The sequence below is a fragment of the Oenanthe melanoleuca genome, chromosome 4 (genome assembly GCF_029582105.1).
Source record: "Oenanthe melanoleuca isolate GR-GAL-2019-014 chromosome 4, OMel1.0, whole genome shotgun sequence".
NCBI lineage: Eukaryota > Metazoa > Chordata > Aves > Passeriformes > Muscicapidae > Oenanthe > Oenanthe melanoleuca.
In genome coordinates, this window is record NC_079337.1 from 517,225 (window position 1) to 541,114 (window position 23,890).

The window sequence follows — 23,890 nt, forward strand, 5'->3', positions numbered from 1 at the left end:
ACTCTTTACAGACTCCACACAGCTCAGTCCAGGGCATGTTTTACTTCCCCAAGTGCTTTCTGTTACTGAGAGGCAGCTTTGTGGTGGTGGAGGGAAAGGGGCTTACCCACTCACCTGTGACTCAGCGCAGAGCAGCATCTCGCAGGTTCGGAGTTTCCGTGGCCGTGACCCACCCGTGCTGCCGGAGTGCCCCGGGTGGCCCAGGCAGGATATAAACTCGGCTGCTCCCAGAGCACAGGCACTTGGCACCCCGGGTCTGCCAGAGCTCCCTCCACCACAGAGCCAGGCCCAGGCCACACGAGGAAGGCACACTCTTGCATCATGACTGTCAAAGCTGTGGCTGCTGTCCTGATCCTGCTCCTGGTCTCAGCACTTGGAACCCAAGGTAAAGAAACCCTTCCTAAAGCTCTCCTGACTAACAGCCAGAGCAAATGCTGATGGGGAGACACTGTGCTGTGGTACCAGTGCAGCAAAGGACTCTCCTAATGCTGTCAGCAAAAAGCCCCTTGCTGTTCTTCCTGTGAAAATAATGAACCTCTCCACCTTTTTTTGTTTTCCAGGTGAGGCAGTGCCACGCTCGGCCATCGAACTCCGGTGCCAGTGCATAAGCACCTATTCCAAGATCATCCCTCCCAAGCTCATCCTAAACGTGAACCTCACCCCCAGCGGACCTCACTGCAAGAATGTTGAAGTCATGTAAGTGTTTTGCAAAACTTTCCTGATAACCCAACAAGAAGGAAGGCGATTTTGCTCTCGAGAGGGTGTCAGTGTTCTGTGAGCGGCGTGAGCGCCCGGCAGAAGCAGCTGCTCAGAAAGCAGAACAGTGACGTTTCCTGCTCCTGCAGACAACGTGCTGCTTGTCATGAACTCTGTGTTGCTTTGCCAATCTCTGCTTTTTAAACACATGCAATATTTTGACCTAAATTCGCAATCATCAGGCAGCAAATAACTTTCTAAAGCTCTGAATTCTACTGGCTTGTGAAAATGCATGGAGCCATGCTCAGCAAAAGACCAAAATATCATTTTTAAGGGCTAGGTCCAAAAAATGATCACACTTCTACTCAAGTAAATGAAAAAAAAAAAACCAAAAGATTAGCATACAAATAATTCCAGAACTTTTACTGTAAGTAACCAGATTCCTATGGACCAGGAAGTACAATTTCTGAATCAAGGTGGAAAGATTTACCTCTTCAGTGAAAGACTGACACAAATACAAAGCCAGCTGGGGAAAGAAAGCAGTTTTGAAAAGGAGGAGAGTCCTGCAGGCGGTTTAATGCATCAAACAAACAGATATGAGAAGATACTAAACCAGTGAAAAAGATCCCTTTATGTTAGGCTACAGCCTGGGTTTATACAGCTTCACGTGGAACATGTCAGTGTATCCCTAGAATGATGTTATGAGAGAAAGGTGGCATTGCCTTGGATTTCACTAAATAGCCTCTTTCCCTTCCTTTCTTCCCTGTTGCAGAGCTACCCTGAGAAATGGCAGAGAAGTGTGCCTGGAGCCCACTGCTCCCTGGGTGAAGCTGATCATCAAGGCAATTCTGGACAAGTGAGTAATTTCTCAATAAGCACAGCCTATTGAAAACCGGTATTTTAATTGAACTACCAAACACAGACTGTGTGAAGTGCTCCAAAATTCTGTCTCCTCGGGCAGTTATTACCTTTTGTGTTCATTAATTGTGACAAACACTGTGATTGCTTTGAGCCTTAATTACAGCATTAGCTATTGAAGCCTTACTGTGCCACACATCTCTGGGAAGGTCACCTTCCTCTGCCCTAAGGCACCAGCATTTTGAAAACCTGCAGCACAACTGCTCAGGAAATCCAAGCATTACCTGATTGGTTTCCTCATGCTTGCAGTGGTAGAAAGCAGCAATCAGTTTTTCAAATTAATGGCATATAATAAGTGGGTGGGGAATCAGGCTCCAGTTGTCAAGTGAAGCATCAAACCACAGAAATTCACTGCCATTGATTCCTTTTGGGAATGTTATGATGTACCAGTGACCCTTGGGTTCTGTCACAGCTTTTCAGGGTCTTGGGCCCAGAAGCACAGAGTGGTGGATTTCAGCTGACACCAGCAAGTCTTACCTGTTGTATGGTTGATTTTTAATAGCTTCCTTTTCCATCTTCTTTCTTTCTAGGGCCAACACCAAACCTGAGATGGTGTCCTAAAACAAAGAAGAAAAATGTCCTCACTCCTCTAGGGAGGCAAAAACAAGGAAGATACTCACCCAGCTTCTGACAGCTCACCTCCTCCTGCCTCCTACATTCACAATGTCACAGCATTTAGAAAATGCATTCCCTGGTTTGCAGTTAGTTGACAATGATACTTTTAATCTTTTAAACAAGTCTCATTAGGTAGGAAAGAAACCACTTGCACCTCAACAAGAAGGCAGAAAAAATGGCTTGTGAAGGAATATGGAGATGATTCTGGAATAAATTTTGCTAAACACAGCTGGAACAGTGCAGTGCATGCCCAGTGGACCTTACACTAAGTGACTCCTTCCCTTTTTGCTAACAGTTTAGGAAAAGGCCAGCATCAACTTCTCCCCAGCAAAGCATGGACAGGTAACTTCAACTCTACCTGGGTCCCTGCCACTCAGAGTGAGCTACTGGCTGAAGAGGGGAGCTTCCAGACTTAACATGTCAAAATCCTGGAACATCAGGTTTTGTGCCATCATTTTCAAGATATTATTTTTTGTGAATGAGCATTGTGATGGTATAAGCATTTATTTTAATGCCATCTTTTAGCTAGAAAAAAGCACTTTGTTTATTTATAGAAGAAATTTTATTTATTTATTTATTTATTTATTTATTTATTTATTTAAGATGCTTATGTTTACGTACCTAATAAATGCTTGTTTAAATGTTTTCACTTCAATATTGGTTGTTATTATTTTCTTGTTGGAACAGAGAACTGAAAAAAAGAGGAAGCATTTTCTTTCAGTTTGTATCACATAATGGGTTCCCAAAAGGGCAAGGGGGGATCTGAGCTGTGGAGGGCAGCAAATTTAAACAACAAATTGTTGCCTCTGTAAAGTGCACATAATTAACAATCAGAGGAATTATGAAAGTTATCTACTTTCTTCTCCTTTTCTCATCAGACTTAGTGTTTCCAGAAGTCTGGATGATAAAATTTCCAGATAATAATGAACTAATACTGGTTAGTCACAGAAATTGCAAAGCCATAGCATTGTGGTGCTCTGATAGCATGGCTGCTGAGAACATGGCAGTAAACAAGGGTTTTCATTAACTTAAACAGGGAAATCTGATAAACATTCAGGAAGTCCTCCCTAATTCCAGTCAGGAGGGAGGACTACATCGGGGGAAATCCTAAGAAACAGAGCTCCAATTATATAGCCTCACACCTACCTGTAGCACAGCAATTTACAGAGGAATGTTGAAATTCGAGCAGTGAACACTTGACAAATGAGAAAGTTGAGCAAATATTTTGATATTTGTTTAGGTTTGGTCTTTTCCAACAAGGAGCCGCTCCACATTCTGCACAATCAGCTCATGTTTGCTCACGGTGCAAGACATAAAGGGAGTTTTTGGCAGTGTTTGAGCAAGTTCTTGTGCAAGAGGACAGCTCTTCTGACCACACTTTCCTCCTTGTCCCCATATTTGCCCCTGTCCCACCGCACTGCATTGCACAGCCTGCTAGACCTCAGAATGGGAACAGTCAAAGTTTCTCAAGGAGACAGGTTTTGTTCAGACTTGTCTTACAAGTCTAAGCCTTCCTGTCAATAATCCCAAGGGATTTTTATAAACTACCTGCTTTCAGAGATGTAATTTGGAGATAAGGATGTCGCAAGTATCAGCCAAGAATGGGGAGCGGTTGGGCAGGACCACTCGATCTGCACAGCCATAAAAGTGTGAATGTATCCTAAAGGACTGGCCTCAGTTTTAGTGTAATACAGAAACACCTAACCTTTGCCACCAGTAAAATCCCAGCCAAGTTATTGGGAGCTGCACCACAGCCTAGAAAGCACTTTTGTCGTCACTTCTGCCCAAAATGTCAGCAGTTGTTGCACTTGTAGGACCCTGGGCAGGGAATCTGAGCCTTCCTCCATAGGCTCATCAGTGAGATGTGATTCTAAGGGTAGAAATGACAACATATCACATCTCTGTTCTGTGTGCAGTCACAGAACACCTTCCTTGGAAGCACAAAAACCACCCTCATGCTTCCACAAATGTGTGTCAGTGCTCTTGGAGACTGCTAAGAGAAGCACTGTGGCTCTTCTGATTTGGTGTCTACTGTCACCAGACTGGGCTGCTCTTCCTTGCCTTATGACGTGCTTATCTGCTGTCTCAAACACCTGTGATTATTCAAAGTACATGAGGTTAGAAAGAAAAACAAGCAACTTCCTAAGTGCTTATTTTAACCAGGTATCATTACAGCCCTTACTGCCAGATACTTTCTCCTTTTATATTCTGAACAGAGGAAAGTTTCAGAAGACTTTAAGTGACTTTGATGACAATGTCTCAGTCATTTTAAGTTCATCATTTCCTGCTTAATGACTAAAGAGACTTTTCAGTACAGAATAAAGCATCTAAATCCACTGAGCCAAATTGAAAGAGACAAAATCCTTTCAGAGAGCAAGAGAAACGTATTGTGTCTTGTCGTCATAAAACACAGCCTAAATAACTTAATTGGATTCATATCAAAATATAGTCTCTAAGACTGGGATGAAAAGTTCTTGTAATTATGTTGGGTAAATGTTTTTGCACAAGGCACTTAAGCATGATGCAAAGAGTTGACCAGAAATTCTGTATTCACAGAGGAGGGAAAAAGTGACTTTATTTTTGCTCAGAGGGATGTCAGGTAATGTATTGAATTCCAAGTGCAAGCTTAGCACTGCTGGCTAAAGCCAATATCCTGTGAAGAAGTGCAAACAGAAAGTGATGGATAACAATAACAATAACAATTTAAAGAATAATTGAAAATATGTATCAGCAAAATCAAGGGAAGTTTGAAGTGCCACTGAATGGACTGCACAGAGGTTTGGATTTCTTATGCAACACTCTCATGTGTTAGGAAACCTGCATGTGCAGAACCCACCTCTCAGTGCTCAGGCTGTGGGAGTGCACCTTTCAGGTATAAAACCTGATGGGAAGCAGCACCAGAGTGGGACCTCTGTCAAGAAAACGTGCACAGCAATGGGTGGCAAATCTCTTGCTGTCACTTTGATTCTCTACTTGGTCTCAATGGCAGGGTCAGAAGGTAAGAAAATGATTTCTTAAAACTCATGTAAGCAATTAATAAGTATACACATGCAAATGTCAGTGGGCTTACACTAGGTCCATGATGGCTTTTTGCAGGAGTGCATCCTCAGTAAACTGTCATTCAGAAGTAAAAAGGATCATTTGTACCTCTTAGGATGCTGTGGATGTTTCCAGGAGTAAAATATGCTTCTGTCTGCAAATGAATTTATTCCTATGCCACAATGTATGTTTGTCTCTAGATTTTTTCATAAGTGTTTGAATTAAAACAGGACCTTTTTCCCTAAATATGTCCATATAGCTCTCTTTTACAAAAGATAGTTTTATCCTTTTTGCAGTTTTGTTCTTGGTAGGCAGATTGATGACAGAACAAGAATTATCCCGTCTGCAAGAAAGAATAAGGAATATGAGCAGATGATCATGGCAGAAACTTAGCAATCCAAGTTTAAATTCAAATTTAAATGCACCTGCACACCAACAGCTCTAAAAATGCAGCTGCTGTGTTCTGCAGATGCTGTTAATTTTATCTCAGCATCCAGCTAAACAGAGTGTCTGAGGAACAAGAATGAGGCTTCAGGAGGAAATATGGTTTTCTTCAGGGGAACAAATAAAGAGACTGTTCAAGTACCTAGACACAACAGAGTTTTGTTCCACAGGTAAGGCCCTGGAGAAGACGGATGAAAGAGGCTCCCAATGCCAGTGCATAAGCACTCATTCCAAGTTCATCCCTCCCAAGACTATTCAGGATGTGAGAATAAGCCAAAGAGGACCTCACTGCAAAAATGTGGAAATCATGTGAGCACCTTTCCTAAACAGCATCTTGCTTTCTACAGGAGGAACTGACTCTGCATTTCTCATCCTATTTACTTATGTGCTTTGAGTGGCAGGATGTTTCCCTAGCAAAGCCTCAGAGACATCAGGTATCAGGAATGAGGCCTCATATCTGAAGGAATTAGCTAATTCCCAGCCAGTGTTTCAAGCAGCTTCCAGATAGTGTTTTAAATCTCTTTCTGCCTTTGTCTTACTTATGAACAACATCAGAGGGGAGAATCAGATTCCCACAACACAGGGCACAATTAATAACTTAGACATTGAAGAATCAATCAAAGATACAAACTTGATCCTCTTGACATGAACTAAAACAATTTCTTCTGTCTTGGCCTGCATGTGGCAACGTTTGAAAGGCCCCAAGTTATTTCCTGTCTCAGAATTGCACGTGGAGCATTTCCCTGTTTGAGAAGTGGAGAATTTGTATACTCTGTCTGGGTACAAAATAAAAGATGCAGTAAGCTGCATTTAAAACCACTCCTGGAACTAATCACAGGAACCAGACTAGTGCAGCCAGTAAACAGAAGGACTCTGTCAGGCTTTTGCTATGGTTTCTTAAGCAAATAATGGTTGTACAATCATACCCTCTGTGCAGCATTGCATGGCATCCCGTTCCACCTCACTAGGAACTGGTAATTTAAGCCAGGTTTGGTTTTTAAAAAACACAACTTTTCCAGATAATTAATTTCCTGAAAGGTCTGCAAAAGTATGGCCAGACAGAAAACTGGAACCAAATAGAAAATTCATTAGGCTCATGATAAGATTACAGCATGAACACCTGTACTGACATCACTCATAAAACCCCCCAAACACATGAGACAAAACCAAGCAGGTCCTCCATCTACTGGCTGAGAGAAATTTCCAGCCATTAGGAGCAGCGTGAGGGACACACCTGGCCTTACCTTCTGTGCTCTTTCTGGGCAGAGCTACGCTGAAAGATGGCAGGGAAGTGTGCGTGGAGCCCACGGCGCCCTGGGTCCGGCTCACTGTAAAGGCTCTGCTGGCCAGGTAAGCGCTTGCCTGTCCTGGAACACCTGCACTTAAAAGCTCATTGTAGAAGCTCATCTTACTTAAATTCTTGGCATGCAAGTGTTCACTCTCTTTAGAGGTTGGTAATTCTTTCCATCAGTTCTCTCTAAGGCAATATTTCTACCTGCCTGAGGAGTGAAAGTTTCCTTTGATATCTTCCTGATGTGTTAAACCACCCAAAGGCCATGGCTATGATACCCCTAAACCTCTGCTGAGGCACAGCACGCTTTCTGTGTTTGACACTTCCAAAAGACAAGGTCTCAAAGACTCACTTCCTCTTTCTGGGTATAATTCAGGCATGCAGCTGGCATTTCCAACAGCTTTCACTGCTGTAGACAGGGACAGTCAAACCCCTACTTTGCACACAGACAGACAGAAGATCTTTCTGTTGGAACAGTTCTTGCAGGAGCAGTTTTGGTTTTGATTTTTTTTTTTTTTTTTTTTTTTTGCACAAATATCAATTGGTTGGTACAGTAAAAATAAGTAATTAATGATTTATGAGCACTGATTGCTCTCCCTTAGCTTGTATTAATAATAATTTTTCCTTAATTAATTTCTGAATTCATTTTATACTTAATCTAATTCCAGGGCCAGGGACAATGTTGAGTCACCAGTCAAAGAAAAGTCAAGGAAGAATAAACCTTGGATTTCTGCAAGCATATGAAATGAGAGAAAACACTGCTGCTGAGAATGCCCTCTCTGCTACATTACACAGTTGATTATTTTTCTTTCCCTGAGATGGCTGTTGATCCATCTCATTTTCTTTGCTGTCACTCTCTCTAAACTTCTATCTGTGGTAGATCAAGGAGTTCAAGGATAATGAAAGCATTCAAGTGTTGTAAGGATGAAAATAAACAAGATGAAATTAGTTACTCTAAATAGCCTTACTTAAAGCAAAAACAGAATGGATACAATTAGCAAACACATGAATAAACACATAATGAGAAAGCACCTGTGCAGCTTTGAAGGAAGTAACCTCTCATGGGCTTGTTGCAGTTGTTTGCAGGTGAAAACAAGACTGTGGATGTGGCAGGTCTCTCTTTCTGAAACCCCTTCACAACCATCACCAAACACTGGAAATAACAAGGCTAAGGAACATGTCTTGGAAATGGATAAGTAACAGGTGAATACATAGAGATGAAGGGCACAATGAGAAGATCAAATCTCATTGATAAAGGAACATCACCCATGGATTCTTACACCACCTTGTGTGAGGTCGTGTTTGGTTTGGCCAGCAGGGACCCCCCCACGGGATCTGGGAAGGTCATGTGCTGTGAGCTGAAGTGCTCTGGTGATGCTAAATGAGGATGTGAAAACAAGGCTCAGCTATAAAGAACTGCAGAAATACCTTAGGAGATTCACTGATTAGGCAACAAACTACCAGGTGAAATTCCCTGCAGGAAGTAACAAAAGTAATTGACCTAGGAAAAAATTACAAAGCTCTTACAGAAGTAAGACATTCCAGGCTGACCATAAGAACATAGGAGAGAGATCTCAAGATTATATTAGTTGTATGACAGGAATATCAGATCAGGGAATGAAGAGGGTTTGGAAGTGACCTTAGCTAAAGGGTATTTGACTGGGTGCAAGGAAGGTGCAAGCAAGCACAGGCTGACACCTGAACTACCTCCTGTCTCATCAACACTTCCAAGTCACTCAGAGCCTCGGGGTAAAGACTGGGAGTTCACAGCTTTCAGAAAGGAACAGCTATAAATAGGGAGACTGCATCACCTGTGTGACTTCTATTTGTTGTGCTGCAGTTTCTACTCACAGACAAAAAGATGCGGGCAGAGACACATACATACATATATACATGTATACCAAGAGAAGTTTAGAAGTCATATTTCTGAAGAAAAGAACACATTATTTATTTCAATATATCAGAAAATATTTGGTCAATTTTTTTCTCTCATGTCAGTTCACAGATTAGTCTGAATTGGAAGGGACCCAGAAGGATCATCAAGTCCTACTCTCAAGTGAAAGGCCAATATGGGGATTGAAGCTGTGACCTTTTTTGTTTTACAAAAGGGTTTTACAACTTATATATTTATTTTGTGTTGTTTTTCCAGGGTCCAGGGGAATGCTAACACGGCTAAACATTAATGTTAATATGTCAATTTCCATTGATTTATAATTTCTTTCTACAGTCAAAAAAAATTTAGTCGTAGTGATTTGCTTCACCCTGTTTATGGCTGGCCATATAAACCTAATTTCTGAGGCTGAAAGCACTGAAGTGCAGATTCTAGCAGCACTCATGAGACTAGACACGCACGGGTGAGAGTGATGCAGGACTCAAAAATGCCATGGGCGCCCTGTGGGTTCAGTCTTGTGAGCCCCAGGGTGGCAGGTGGTGCTTGAAGTTTGACCCCCCAGCAGCCCCTTCAGCAAAGCAGCTCTGGAGTCAGGTCTGGATCCATGAGCTGACTGAACACATCCACTGCTCCTTCCTGCTGCTGCACCACCAGGTTTTGGTGAGCAGCAAAATTTGACCTGTCCAGCACCTTGAGATCCATTGGATCATCAAATTTACATGTTACAGCTTTTGTGCCAAACAAATCTCACTGATAAGAGTCAGAGATGAAGGTGTGATGTGTGTTACTGCCACTGACCACTTCTAAGTTAATCAAAAGTTGCTGGCACAAACTTCTTAAAACTCACCACATATTTCCTCCTGCCACTTCAGGTCTTGCTTGCATAGTCAGAAAATGCTTCCAGCCAATCTGAAGAGAGGCAAATGCCCAGGTGCTGGTGCCTAACAATTTTCTAGGTAGACTTAGTATTACTTCTGTTTATTCCAGGTAGGTAAATTTTATTTGTAGTATGCATATTTGTTAATATTTTCTAGTATTTTATGTTAACACTACAGATAATATTAATGCATCCTGTTCTAATATTGCTTGACACCTTATATTAATATTTTCAATACATTTTCATATTGAGTTGGAGCAAATTAAGTATTTCATTTAATCCACAACAATTTTTTAAGCGGAAGCTTCAATACAAAATTGACTCTTTTCAAGCAGAGCTAAAGTATATATAAAAAATAAATATGCAGCAATATACAACTGTTTTTATAAATACATATATTAAAAGGCAGATCAACTTAAAAACTGTACTGCTGCTTTGTGATTCCAGAGGGATTCAGGAAAGTCCAGCACTTGCTGTGATCTGACTAAGGCTACATAGTCATCTAAATTTAACACTGAAGTTTGAAAAACCCCACAAGCTGACCTAAGCCTTTCTCCTTTCCTTGCCACCACTTCCTCCTATAGCAATCCTGATGTCTAGCGGATATTTTGCTTTTTACGTATCTGTTCCCCAATCTTTGCCTCACTGCAGACTTCCACAAGTGTTTGCACAACTCTGGGCACAGCTTCTGAGCAGCAGAAGCGATTATTTCCCAGCTCCTGTATTTGCTCCTTCAGCTCTCTGCAGCTCCAGCAGAATGGCAGCTGAATGCCAAGGCCCTTGTGGGGAAAAGGAGGTGGTTTCAGAAGACAGAGTGAGGTTTTCCCTGGGAGCAAGAGTAGCTAGAACAGAGGACACACAGGAGGCAGGAATTGGCAGACAGACTGGCCATTCCTTCATTCCAGCAAAAGCTTTGCCTCCTGGGCCTCTAGTTTTTATGTGCACAACTTCTCAAGGGAGAGGATGGAATTTGTCTAAAACAAGACAGATTCTTAACTTTCTTAGAGTAACTTTATCAGCCCAGGAGCTGGAGCATTCCTCTGGACCTGGAGTGACTCAAACCAGTAATGGACTGAAGCTCAGCCTCTGTACACCTGAATCCCCCTGAGTGTGTCCCTTGTGCAGGGGCATCCTTTGCTAGGGACAAAGATTAACGGGTCCTGGCCAAGATCATAACAGATGCCCTTTTGACTTCTGTGCTCATTACAAAGGGTGATGAGTCATGACAAACCACTAGTTTCCATCCTGCAACATGAAGAACACAAGCTATATCCTGCCTTAGAACATAGGCACGGGAGGTATTTGCTTCCTTTTCAGCACTTTCAGTAATCTGACTGTTGAGTAAGTGCTGTTTTGTTCACTGCCAGCGTGGTTGTTGCAGGGTTTAGCGTGGAAGGTCTCTGCTCGGGGCAGTATCAGCTCACTCAGTGACTCTATCCCTCCAAAGGAGCAGCAATTCCATTTGCACAAGTCATGTCTGATGGCTGGCAGTAAAACAAGCTGCCAGAATCTCATAATGGACTTGCAGTTCCCATGACAAAAGCTTGGATGAGATCCTGGGCACAGTGTTGAAGGGATGTAGGGAGAACTTGGGCAAAACATGGCACTCCCAGAAACGCAGCTTAGGAGTGCCTTGATCTCATGCCTCGACGTTTTCATGCCTCAGTTGTCCCTCTTACTCCCCCTTCACACATTCCCGGTGAAACTGTAGCATTGGTGAAATGGTTTATATTCCATTACAAACATCCTGCTCTTTTAGATGGACACTTATTCTTTGTTCAGGGGCAGGGCTTATCATAGGTGGAGCAGGCTCTTGGCTTCATTTCTGCCCTGGGAATTTCTGCAGATGCATTACTGCTACACGCAGGAAATAGCTGAGCCTGGTGGTCAGGAGCACAAGCACTCACTGATTTCACTTGGGGATTTGAAGGGGAATTCTCTTTTATTTCCTCAAATATTAATGACATTTCAGCACACACCAAAATTACATAATAAGGCTGCAAATAGTAACTAAAAAAGTGGTGTCTCTAATCAAATGTTAATTTAACCTCTGTGTGTGTGCATACAGATATGGAGACACAGAGATAAATCAAAAGAAATAAAAACAGCAAAACCTTCCAAGTAAACTGGTTAAAACTCCACTATCTACAATCTGGAACCAGTGAAACCACGCATTAATATAACAACATCTACACCATAATAGAATATAAGCAATAAAACATAACCTTAAGTTCTTAGCAAAATCCTCCCCTGGTTCACACCTTCAGAGGACTAAATGTGTTTTTCATTTAAGTTCTCTGAGAGATAGAGCTAAAGAGCAGCACCATCAGGAGTCAGAATCAGTATCTTTTGTCAACTTACTACTCTGAAAAAGGTAGGAGAGACAAAACTGCTGGATCTTTTCCTGGCACAGCCCACACAGTAATGGGAAACAAATGAATTTTTATCGTAAAATTCCTTTTGCCATGTTAATGATAAGTGGCACAGAGGAAACAACAATAAATTATGGGCAAATTATTCCATTCATACCATAAATAAGTTGCAATGCTTTACATGCTAAAGATGAGTTTTTATGAAGTCCCCAGATTTGGGGAGAAGTACCTCATTCAATCCACAGATCCCAAAACCACAAAGCTTTGAGTTTGAAGACAACGAGCAGCAAAAGTCATCATGTCAAAAGGACGATATTTTTATGGAACAGGCTTTCTCCTATTCACTTATATTCCAGCCAGGTTTGAAAATACAGACCTAAATTTAAGCAAAATTTCAGCATTTGAGCCCATCTTCTCTTGGAATTGTCTCCCTTCCATGGTATTATCCCCAGCCACAGCAAATAAATGCTCAGCATTCATGCAATAAGGTTCTCTAACAGAGAAGTCTGTACGGTGCCATAACTCTCACTCTTGTGTCCCTTTGTTGGACCTAGGGTTGCTGTCACTGAAAAAGATTCCAGAAAAGACTTATTAAAAATATCTGGACTTCTGGAGGAAACAAAATCGGTTGTGTTCAGCAGGTCATGCTGTTTAGTCTGCATATAAAGCTTCCTCTGTTTATCATTCATTAACATGTGTGACATGAAAAGAACAGGCATGATTTCAAACCCATCCAGAATTCAATATCTGCTTCCCAAAGAGAGCTTTGAATACTGCAGCCTCATTTCCTTACTAGACAAAAAGAATTAGTGATGAATTTACTTTGCATCATGCCCCTTGAACAGAGAAAAAAAAAATAACTAAAATGAAAATCTTTTATGTCAAAATAGTTCTGAGGTAAAATCCTGATGCAGTAAAGGGCTTCTCATTAATTTCAGCACTGCCTGAATTCCAATCTGGTGGCTTATATCAGGTAAGCAAAGCTTTCACCATGAGTGGGAATAAGAAATTCAGTATCTTAAGAAGTATAGACCTAATACATCTACAAAGAACAGTTATAACCCTGAAGAAAATATTAATTAGTGATAATATAAATATAACTGAAACCATTCTGAAGGTATATTACTAAACAAGGATATGCTTTAGAAAAAGCACAAAATTTATGAGTCTACAGAAATAATTGGAATGTATGACTACCATAGACATATTTTAATAAATTAATGCATTGTATCATTATCTGCAGAATAATTCCTCGTCATCTAGGAAGAAGTTTCACAACAGTCATGTGACTCATTTTTGCTGCATCTGGGAAATTCCTCTAACGCAATCTCCTTGCCAGCAGAGTACAGAGGCTGGGCACAAAACAGTATATAAGCAGGAATCAACAATCCCCACACACAGCAGGCATCAACAATCCTTTGGGACTCAAGCTCACAGAACCAGACCCAAATAACCCAGCGAAAAACTCCTGCCCAACCATGAACAGCAAGCTCGTAGCTGTCCTGGCTCTTGTCCTGATCTCAGCAGCTGTGTCTCAAGGTAAGTAAAGCTTCCCAAAGTCCCCTTGGCTGCAGTTTTGCCCAGGCATCAGCTGAGATGTGTGTCCTTGCAGAGTACCTTTCTATTTGTCTCACTAAATTTGTCTCTTTTGAGAGATTTTCAGCACCTCTCTTCAGTCAGAGATCTACCATGTAGACCTTGGACTGATGAGCTACTGACATCTTGTGGGAAATATTTTAAGGATGCAATTTGCATTTGCTTTGTTTCTGTTTTAGTTGAAGTGTATGTGGCTAGAGACAGATTTTTGTTCTAAAGTGTTTTAATGTTTGTCTCCTTTCCCACACAAAAAATAACAGTTTATCATCTCATATTTGTTCCTTAGTGACCATGCTGCCTCAAGCAAGTAATGTACAGTTGGAAAGAGGGAGCAAATAATATGAACACAGAAACATGGGCAAACCTCCAATTAATGAACAAATCTAGGGCTCTGTCTTCTGCAGAGTAGCCAAGTTTTTTGATCCAGATATTAAAACAATGCAATTAACCATACCGTGTAGCCAGTATGGTTAGTAAACACAAAGTGCGTGGGTTCACTTTTAAAAGATTTGTTAGTTTAGTTTCCAATGTACTTGGGCATCAGCTCCCCTGAAATCAAAGTAAGCCTCCCTTTAAGGTGAGGATTTAGGCAGCTTGGACAAATGCAATGTTTTAACTGAGGGTGTTGTTACAATGGAGCAGCTGTGCTTTATGCCTTTGACCCTAAGACCACCTGTCAAACCCCGATGTGCCTTTTCTGCTCACAGGTAGGACCCTGGCAAGGATGGGAACGGAGCTCCGGTGCCAGTGCATAGCCACTCATTCCAGGTTCATTCCCCCCAAAACCATCCAAGATGTGAAGCTGACACAGAGCGGCCCCCACTGCAAGAACGTTGAAGTGATGTAAGTAGCTCTGCAAGAGCCTCCTTCCTCTTCCCCTGCACTGCTTCTGGGCTTTTAGGATTCACAAGTACCACAGTCAGCATGCTGACCACATGCAGCCAGACTTGGTTTTTATTTGGAGAGGGATGGTTTTAAGTGAAACATCATGTTTTTTGCCATCTCTCTAAATATTCGCCATCTCTTATATATTCCTGAACCGACCACTGTTTATCTGTCAGGGGACATATTAAATATTTCTAGTGGCAGAATGAGCTGGGCTGGCCAGCTCTTACTACACAAGGTAATTACGTATTTGGAGTCCTGCATTTATTAGGCAGGCAGACTAAATGAGAAAAACTAAGTTCCAGCAAGAAGATTTAGGGAAACAATTAATCAACCTAACCTGGTCTGAACAGCACAAAGAAGACATTAAGATGTTAAAATCCTTATTCTGCTCAAGCACCTTTTCACCACTGGAGGTTTCAATCGCTGTGTTTAGTAATATAAACAAACCCAAAACAAGTGTTCATACATAGAGGGAAATATTTTTGTGACTACTTTGAGAGCAGACACAGAGATCCACACAATTCTAGATGGTTCTGGTCCCCTCAGCTGCATAATGCATAAAGCAAAACAGCCAAGTCTAACCTAGAGTAATTGGGATGAATTTATACTATATGATCTAAAAATTAAGCATTACATTCTGTGAGTAAAACAAATCCATGCAGTAGTTTCCTGACTTTTCTTTATTCCCTGTTTTGCAGAGCTACTCTGAAGGATGGCAAAGAGGTGTGCTTGGAGCCCACTGCTCCCTGGGTGCAGCTGATTGTAAAGGCAATTTTGGCCAGGTAAGTCCCATTCCCTCTCTATCCGGGCAGTTGAGTGGCAAACCTCCCAGAAAAAGCCAGTTTGAAGGATTCCATAGCCATACTTCCCATTCTTTCTTAATCAGATTAAAAAAACAGGGAAGCTTCCTGCTTAATTACAGAATCAGTTTTAGTTTTTCTGGCTGTGCTTCAGGGTCCTTGCTCAGGCTCATATGTCAGTACTAAACCTCTGAGTATCAGCAACTCTGTCTGCAGGGAAGCACAGAAGTGTTTGCCTCCCTTCGAAAAATAAGGCTTAAAAAAAAGTCGTCCTCCCCTTACTTAGCTGCAATTTTTGAGCTAATGAAGTTCTTGCTGTGTGTAAGTGCAGGATTTTGTGCTGCAGAGGTTTCCCAGCTGGACACTAAACATGCACACGCTGGGATTTCAGTAGCTGCTTTCAAAACATCAATTTTATTCTGCCTGTGCTTCAAGATAGCACAAAGAATTGGAAAGAGACTCTGCATCCTAATTTATTTGTGCAATGCTAAGCAGTGGCAACTTGAACCTTCTTTAAAATGATCCTCTTCCCTCACCTCTTAACAGGGCTCAGCAGAATTCTGACTCTCCTCTCTAAGAAACACTGGGATGGAAAAAATCTGGGAGCTGCTTCTGCTTCTCAAGTGAAATGTTTGGAAAAAGCATCACTCAAGCAGTGCACATCTTCCACATCCTGCATCAATGATATGATGTTAATTATGGATGGTTTTATTTATTTATCTATTTATTTAACTGTGTGTATTTAAGGAATTCTTTCACAGTGGCCAGTGTTGTCCATGGGACATGCTGCCTGTGACACTGAAGGAAAAGTGGTTTGCTGAAGGAGATGCAGAACCCTTGGCAGCCACTTGAGCCAAACATGCAGTGAGGTGCAATGCACCTGCAGCACAGCTTATTTACACTAAGCCTGGTAATTTTGCTCTTTCACCAGCAAACTGATGAATCCTCCTGCTCCCCTGGAGTGCACCAGTATGTTGTGTCAACAACAGCTTCCTGAACCACAGTCAGCCTGTGGCCAGACTGTGAACTGTAATGTCTCACTTGAAAAACCTAACCTACAGAATGTGTAAGACTGTATTTGGTATTTATGTATTGTGATTTCCATGGTATTTATAAATGTATTTATTGAGCAATTTCTATGTAAGAAGGAAAACAATTATAATTTATTTAATTTCTACTGGATTTTTCATTCCTGCTATTCATTCCTGGAGAAATAACCACAATCTCATAACTCTGTACTTGATTGTATGTGTAATTAGCTAGTCCATCAGCTAATGGAAAAAACTCCATTTTACGTACATAGAGTTTGATTGAGAGAATGTAATTAATCCTATAAATGGACTAATAAAAGTTTTATATAAAAAACCCCATTTATTATCTGTTTGGTATTTTAAATTTTCATTTACTTTATTTGAAGATTCTGGTGATTTTTTTGCCAGCCTGATTTTTGGAACTGAAATGAAAATTTCTAAGTCCATAGTACCATAACTCCCCCTGTTATGGTAACCTGGCACTCCTGACTACACTAGCAGACTCTTAGGGTGGGGTAAGTGGCTCACTCTCCTCTCCTCAGGTTGTTCCCAATCCACAGGGACTGGTGGGCTCTAGAGCAAGGCCCCTTCTTTAATTCCCTTGCAGATAAAAGACTTTTACCCCCAGATGCCTAAACACTGCAAAGTGTCCACGTCAGCCCCACAGTTGTAAATCTTTACTACAACAAAAGGCCACTATCTGACCACCAAAAGGGGAATTTGTGACCTTTACTTTGGGTACCCAAAGAGCAAGCACATGTCCTGGTGTAACAACTGCTTCCTATTCTGATCCCTGAAATGCAGTGTGCTGAGCACATGATGCCTGTCTCTCTTTAAAATCTTCCAGAAGGAAACAGGGAATAAGAGAGAAAGGGCACAAGTTAAAAGACTATTGCTTTTAACTAGAGTATAACTTTATGTACTATATATAGTATAAGTTTATTTGAGGGATGCACACTTTTATTTCACTTTTATCTGGAGTCTAGATAGTAATAGAACAGCAGAAGGATTTTTGGTGGGTAACTTTGAGTTCATAAAATAAGACAGTTTTGTCTGGCTTGCTTCTTCTTGAAGACTCTCCTCAGTAAGACTGCTGCTGGTCCTCTCCTTCATCATATTTATTTTGGCATCAGCTAGAGGAGTTCTGCCACTTTAAACAATGTACCCTGTGGCCCTGCAACTATCAGGCCATGCAGAAGCTGTGCATTCATCACCTTCATTTCATTTCAGTGCCCTTCACATAATGAAATGCAGCAGAGATGTTTACAAATCCTTTCTGTCCTCTGCTATTCTCTTGGCCCCTTACTTCAAATTGCTTTCAAACCACTTTTATTTCCTTTTTTTTCCACAACAGGTTCATTTGGGGGGCAAGAGAAGTGCAAATACCAACTGACCAAGCAAAGACCTCCTGCCATTTCCCTGTCCTCAAACGCCCCTTCCCGTGCCTGATTGCTGGAGTTCTGCTCCTGTCTGGAGAACTGCAACTTGTCCCTTGGAATTTCTGTGGTTGCTGTCCTTGTAATAATGAAAGTATATTTCTCTCTAATGTATAAACACTGCAAACTATAGAGGAAGTCATGGGAAGAAATACTGGAAAGTCCCTGAAAAATACTTCTAACTCTTCCTTAGAAGAACAGAGGATGCAAACATGAGTTTCTCAGCCTCAATTTCTCTGTCTGTGCTGATTATTGGCTAACATAAACATGATGTTGGCTAACATAAACATCCTGGTTTTGTGTTAGGTGACAAACACACGACCCATGCTTTACTTGCTTTTGAAAGTGACTGCTTTTCTTATGTTCTTATCACATAACAAGGGAAAATCCCATTTCCCCCAGGAAAATTACACATAGGATAGACTTTATATTGCAGATTTGTTTCTAGCATTTATTCTGTTTATAATTATTATTCTTGTTAACAAGATATCATGAGCAACTCTTTGGAAATTGGACAAACTGCCATGGAAACTTTGGGGTGAGCAAATAGGTGTTTTGTTTCTGTGTGCACAAGTGAAACAAGAATTTTGCCACCTGTAAAAATAAGCCTGAGATCTCTGCTATTGAAAACTGTCATGAAAATTTACTTAAACATTACCTGCATTTAAATTACTTCTAGTCAGTGCAAAGACTGCTTCACAATTCCTGTGGAATTCTGGAGAGAGGTTCTGTGGAACAATCTGGAAGGTTATAGGTATAACCAGGTTCACTGATTCTTTTCCTTCTGTCCTTTTATGAAACAGACAGCAATGTGACATCTCTGCAACCTTCTGCAGGCAGATTTCTACACAGCTATGCTGAATAACTTTTCATCATTAACAAATATAATTTATTTTAACAAGATCAACCTCTGATAGGTCCAATTACCTTATTCAATAGAAGTTCAAATTCATGAGGATTGCGATCAATATTCTTTTGAAAGAAAAGTGTTGCACTAGATTTCCCAGATCCCATCTCCACTGACTCAGCCAAGGACACCAGCAGAAGTGTGAAGTAAGAGTGCACCACCCAAAGTACGCATTGGCAACTCCAGTGTGTCAGTCTGTCGACTTCTCCTATTCCTTACTGGAGGGCAGGTGAACTGAGGAAAATCTAATCTTTTTCACCTTTTGCAGAAAGCTTTTTCATACATAGACACCCTATAAAAACCTGTGGAAATAAGAAGTCATTGGGGAAGTGGCATGAGAGCATATTTGGACCCAGTTAACTAACTTACCTCCAAAGGAGCCTTCAGTTTTTGAGAAGGAGAGTTAAGCAGCTTTTCTGTCTCAGCTAAATACAAAATGCCAGAATTTAAATAAAAAAAATTAAGCACTGAAGTAACATTCACACTGCATTCCTGAGAGTCATGATTTCTTGCTTTTTCCTGGAAATTATTTTCCAGAATGATGAAAGTTTCATAGCTCATAAGAGAAGCAAATGAATAAGCCCACCCTCAGCCTGATTCTTTTATTAAAGACACATATTACATGTTTGCACAGAAATAAGGAGACTTCAAAAAAGCTGACATTTCTTCTTTTCCTCTTCTGTTTTCAAGGACACACTTTTTACAAGTTTGCAAGCAGACAGGAGAATAAGAATTCAACTGTTGTGCTGAAGGCAAAATGTCAATAAAATTGCAAAAGCTTGGAGTACCATTTCTGTGTGAAGTGCATCTAAAACATCAGTGGCAGATTTCATAAACAGTGAGACAGGGCATGTGAATGAGCGCATGGACCACATGGACTTCTTTTTAGTGGATGCAGAACTACTTGAAGGAATAAGAATGTGTGAGAATGAGCCACTGTGGCACAGGCACAGATGAAATAGTACAGTGCAGCTAAAGGCAAGGTTTCTAACTGAAGGCCAGTAGCTATTCAGGTACTCAGAAAAGCACAGCCACCTGCCATGGCAGCAGATAATCATAAACAACAGATGAGTGACTCCTTTCTCCTTTGGTCAGGCTTTTGCAAAAGCAAAAAATAAAGGCAAAGCAAGATATACTAAGCCCAGAAAAGGACCAAAGGGCAGAACTTTGTTCTGGATGACACCCCCGCCATCTATTGCTTGTACTGAAAAGTATGAGTTTGTCCATGCAGGTGCCAGACCTCTGTGAAAGGCACTTAGTCACTCAATTTAGTGAAGAGCAGGTGACTTGTTTAAAAACCTGACCCTTTGAAAGCTTTGTGTTTGACTTATCAAACAAAGGAATGCATAGCTGGTTCATTGCTGAGCCAGACATGGCCAGCAGCAGACCAACAATCAAGCTGATAAATGTACATTTACTCACTTACTGCATCCCTGCAGTCAAAATTCTACCAGCTCCTCATTTTCTGCTTTCTTCTGTGTTTGGTACTTCACCTCTGCCAGCAAAGGCCGTCATTCTGCAAAAGAGAAGCAATTCACGTAAGCACTGCTCACTGTGAGCACAGCCTCAGTAAGAAGAGCCAAAGAAAACAGGCTTTGTTGTAGTTGGTTCCTACTGAGCACTGCAGCTCCACCCACTTCTTGTTACCATCAAGGAAAACAGAAGGGTGTTTTTGCATACATAAATCTCTCACCAAAGTCAGCAGGAGACTCAGCTGAGGAGTAAACACGGGAAGGAGCTGCCAATCTACCTGCGCACACCTGACCTGCTGTCAGGCCAAGTGCTGGAGTCATTTCCATGTCAGAAAGTTCTCACAAAACTATTCCTGCTTGGAGGAAAGGATGAGAGAGAGCATGCAATGTCTTCTGATACTAAAATGACTATCATAAAAAGAATAAGAAAATGCACGAAAAGTACCTGTACTGTTTGTTTCAAATGGTATTTACCAGGAATACAAGCCAGGGCCATCCAGATGGAAAGTCTGCCGGTGGAACAGTGCTCTCCTAGAAAAATGAGGATTTGAATAAACAAGAAAAAACCTCATTAGAAACCGAGGATTTTGTCAAATTCAAGCTCGTGTTCAAGAGCTAAGGGCAAAATAGTATTTGTAGCTAAGAAATTATTCTTTTCAGTCAATGTCCCCATCAATTTCATTTTACAGGGACTTTCACTGTTTAGAAGAAAACCAAAGGCAAAAATGATGAATTTCAATTAAATCAAATGCTGCTCTTTTCTCAGCCTCTTTTCCATAGAATGCTCCTAGCTTTCTTACTCTCCTGCCACCTCAGTTTACTCCTGACCGCAGCACTCACTAACAATTTTAATTTCTTAGTTCTTAAGAAAGAAAAAATGCTTTGCTCATGTTTGTTGCCATAACTTTTAGCACAATGTGTTGGCATAGTCCTGTACCCTGTTTGTATTGAAGCATTTTGGAGTCACACTATCTGGAAATTTTTAAAAAGGAAGAAAAAAAAGAAATAAATACAAGATAACGGGGAAGGTCACCATGGACAGTAAACTCAGTGGTGATCACATTTACCAAAAATGTTATCAGTGTATTTCCTCCAAACACCTCCTTCTCTAAACACCTCCCTAGAACAAGCTGAAAAGATACATGTTCCTCTTGCTGCTCTGTAGGCTATTTTGGATAATTCAGTAACAATTAAGCAAATGAATCGTTATTACTTTTCCTTCTTTTCAACAAATGTCAGCCATTTTTTGTTGCCAGCAACAATCCAATTCATTTTTACTATAGAGTGTAAATACACTGGAGACTGAACCCACACCTGACACTCAAATGGCTGTAAGAAAGCTTTCCCTGAGGTAGCAGCTTCAGTGTCTGCTAGGGTGTAAGTCAAGTATGGCTTCTTCATTTTTCCTTCATTGCTACACAACCAGTAAAAGTAACAGACAGGATTAAAATCTGGGTGTCATGAAAGAAAACTTCAAAGATTTTATGATGATTCCAATGAGCATTCCAGTTTTCTTGTGGTCAGATGTCTCGTGTCACTGTTTTCCCAGGTGATGCTATCACTTTAACCAAAAGACCACAACTATCCAAAGCACACTCCCAAAAATTACTCAGCTCCACTGAGTCTGAAAACAAAAATTGCCTCAAGCCATGTTGGGGGTAATGTTGGTTTTGGACTGTTTCTTTCGGAGGCGAATACTTCATTTTTATGAGACTCATATTTTGTTTGCTTCCAGCTATCTGCAGATGGAACAAATTTTAATGTATTGATTTCCAAACAGCTCATTTCCAAGTTGACTGAAACCTTTGTTATCAGGCTATAAGCATGAGGATGGGAGGAATTTGTTAGCACAGCTTCTCTGAAGGGTAGCCATGAGAAGTAAAGGCTTCACCATGGTTAACAACATCCTGATAGGAGACCTATATTTTACTGCACATGAAGTTCACACAGATACCAGGGCAAGAGCCTGCAGGTAATTCACAGCATGAAGAGCATTTTCTGCTGCTGGTAAGGACAAGAGGAGCTCTTTCTGCCTTTCAGAAGCTGTGATGACCTCAAAGGCTTATTAACTGAACAACTGTATGGAGGTAGGAGTCACACAGTTGTAATCTTTGTGCAGGATCATGCCTGTCAGGAGCCAAGAGATTCTTCCTCCTCAGCAAATGTAAGAACAAATTGCTAAACAATTGGGTCCCAAACTCAAAGCCCTTCCTGTCCTTATGTGTTAAGTGCAAATCAGTGAGTCCACCACCAGCCACTAACTTTTTGGGAATTGTTGTATGTCCAGGAGTCCCACTAAGTAAGGTGACAGTGAATCTACAGTCCCTGCAGTCCCATCAACAATCTCAGAAAAGGGAAGTTGGCACCTGAAACTGAAAAAAGTAGAAATGATATCCATATTTCAGAGCCAACCCATTGTATTTGCTAAGGTAATGCCTGAGTAATACAAACACATTCCTTTTAGCTACCAACAGCGTGTGCGTGTGTTCACGCTCTGACGCCCAGCAGTGCACACAGGTGAAGAACCTCTCACTCTGTGGAAGGGAGACAAAAATGCCTGAGGGCTCCTCAATGTTAGAGTTAGGTGCAGGAAGGCGGGCAGGAAAACACTGAGCATCGTTTGCTACAGATCATTATTTTAAATATGAATTTTCACATCTCAAAGGGTGCTACAGAAATGAGCACACAACAGCGTGTGGCGTGTGCTACGATGCAGTGGCAAAACAGAGTTGGGGTTCTCCATGACAGAAGGTCATAAACAACAGGACACTTCTATCTCTTACATCCTCTGGTAATATTTTCAAGGACATGTGGACTGGAAACATTTCAAAACTTGAGAAACACACAGGCAAGCTGAAGGAAATGAAACATCTGAGAGGTATGAAACTCACTTTGCACAAAACTGTAGCTTGAAATTTGGTTACTGTCTCCAGCAAGTATGTTTGTACTTCATAACAGAACTGGATCCACAGGAGGAATCAATCATAGGTGTTAGGGAGCAGCACCTCATCATAGCCTGGGAATACTATGAAACATGCTGGTATAGGTAAAAAAGGTGACATAATGAAGATGAGAGGATTTCAGCAGTTTATGCCCTCTCACTTCAGACAGTACTAGGTAGCAGTGACTCGACATTTTACAGATCAGAACATAAATTATTCCTAATCAAAACTCTGTAGGAAATAAGACTGGTCCTTCAGAGACTGGCCATGTTACATGGTTTCTAGGCCATGATAAAAGTTCACCTTATTGGATCTGGGACACATCCTCCAAAGTAATTCTAGGAGAAGTCCTTACTTGTTGAAGTGAGACACCTCTTGTTTAATTGTCTTGTAGCCCTCCTGGGCCTGCTGCCAGTGAATGTCTCCCATTACAGGTGCCAAGGGAAACAAATACCTGCTGTGGAAATGCACACAGCCAAAGCCTGCAACAAAGCAGCCGAATCACTTCCTGCACGTAATGAATTAAGGACTGGATAATGCAAAGGCGATTGAGACAAGTGGTTTATTCTCTTTATGTTTATTCTCTTCATGTCCCTACTCAGGGCCTGTCTGGGCTGGGACTGCTTTCTGTATCCCAGTAACCCCAAGACCCATGTAAAGGGCACAGAGATTTCA

At 41.2% G+C, this 23,890-nt stretch overlaps 3 protein-coding genes across 4 annotated transcripts; all 3 read left to right on the plus strand.

Annotated features, from left to right (window-relative positions):
* The first annotated feature begins 250 nt into the window (after positions 1–250).
* LOC130252726 (interleukin-8-like) lies at positions 251–2,758 on the plus strand. Its single transcript, XM_056490594.1, has 4 exons — positions 251–385; positions 561–696; positions 1,469–1,552; positions 2,145–2,758. The coding sequence occupies exons 1-4, from the start codon at positions 322–324 to the stop codon at positions 2,173–2,175; spliced, it is 315 nt and encodes a 104-aa protein (XP_056346569.1). The 5' UTR covers positions 251–321; the 3' UTR covers positions 2,176–2,758.
* Positions 2,759–5,096: 2,338 nt separating this feature from the next.
* Positions 5,097–10,197, plus strand: LOC130252725 (interleukin-8-like). The gene is made up of 4 exons (XM_056490593.1): positions 5,097–5,227; positions 5,883–6,021; positions 6,979–7,062; positions 7,672–10,197. The coding sequence occupies exons 1-4, from the start codon at positions 5,164–5,166 to the stop codon at positions 7,745–7,747; spliced, it is 363 nt and encodes a 120-aa protein (XP_056346568.1). The 5' UTR covers positions 5,097–5,163; the 3' UTR covers positions 7,748–10,197.
* A 3,288-nt stretch (positions 10,198–13,485) lies between these two features.
* Positions 13,486–16,792, plus strand: LOC130252727 (interleukin-8-like). Of its 2 annotated transcripts, XM_056490595.1 has the most exons (4): positions 13,486–13,682; positions 14,447–14,582; positions 15,326–15,409; positions 15,974–16,792. In XM_056490595.1, the coding sequence occupies exons 1-4, from the start codon at positions 13,622–13,624 to the stop codon at positions 16,002–16,004; spliced, it is 312 nt and encodes a 103-aa protein (XP_056346570.1). In that variant the 5' UTR covers positions 13,486–13,621; the 3' UTR covers positions 16,005–16,792. The 2 variants fall into 2 exon arrangements, with proteins under 2 accessions (XP_056346570.1, XP_056346571.1); XM_056490596.1 differs by having other exon boundaries at positions 13,499–13,682; positions 15,326–16,786.
* Positions 16,793–23,890: the final 7,098 nt, after the last annotated feature.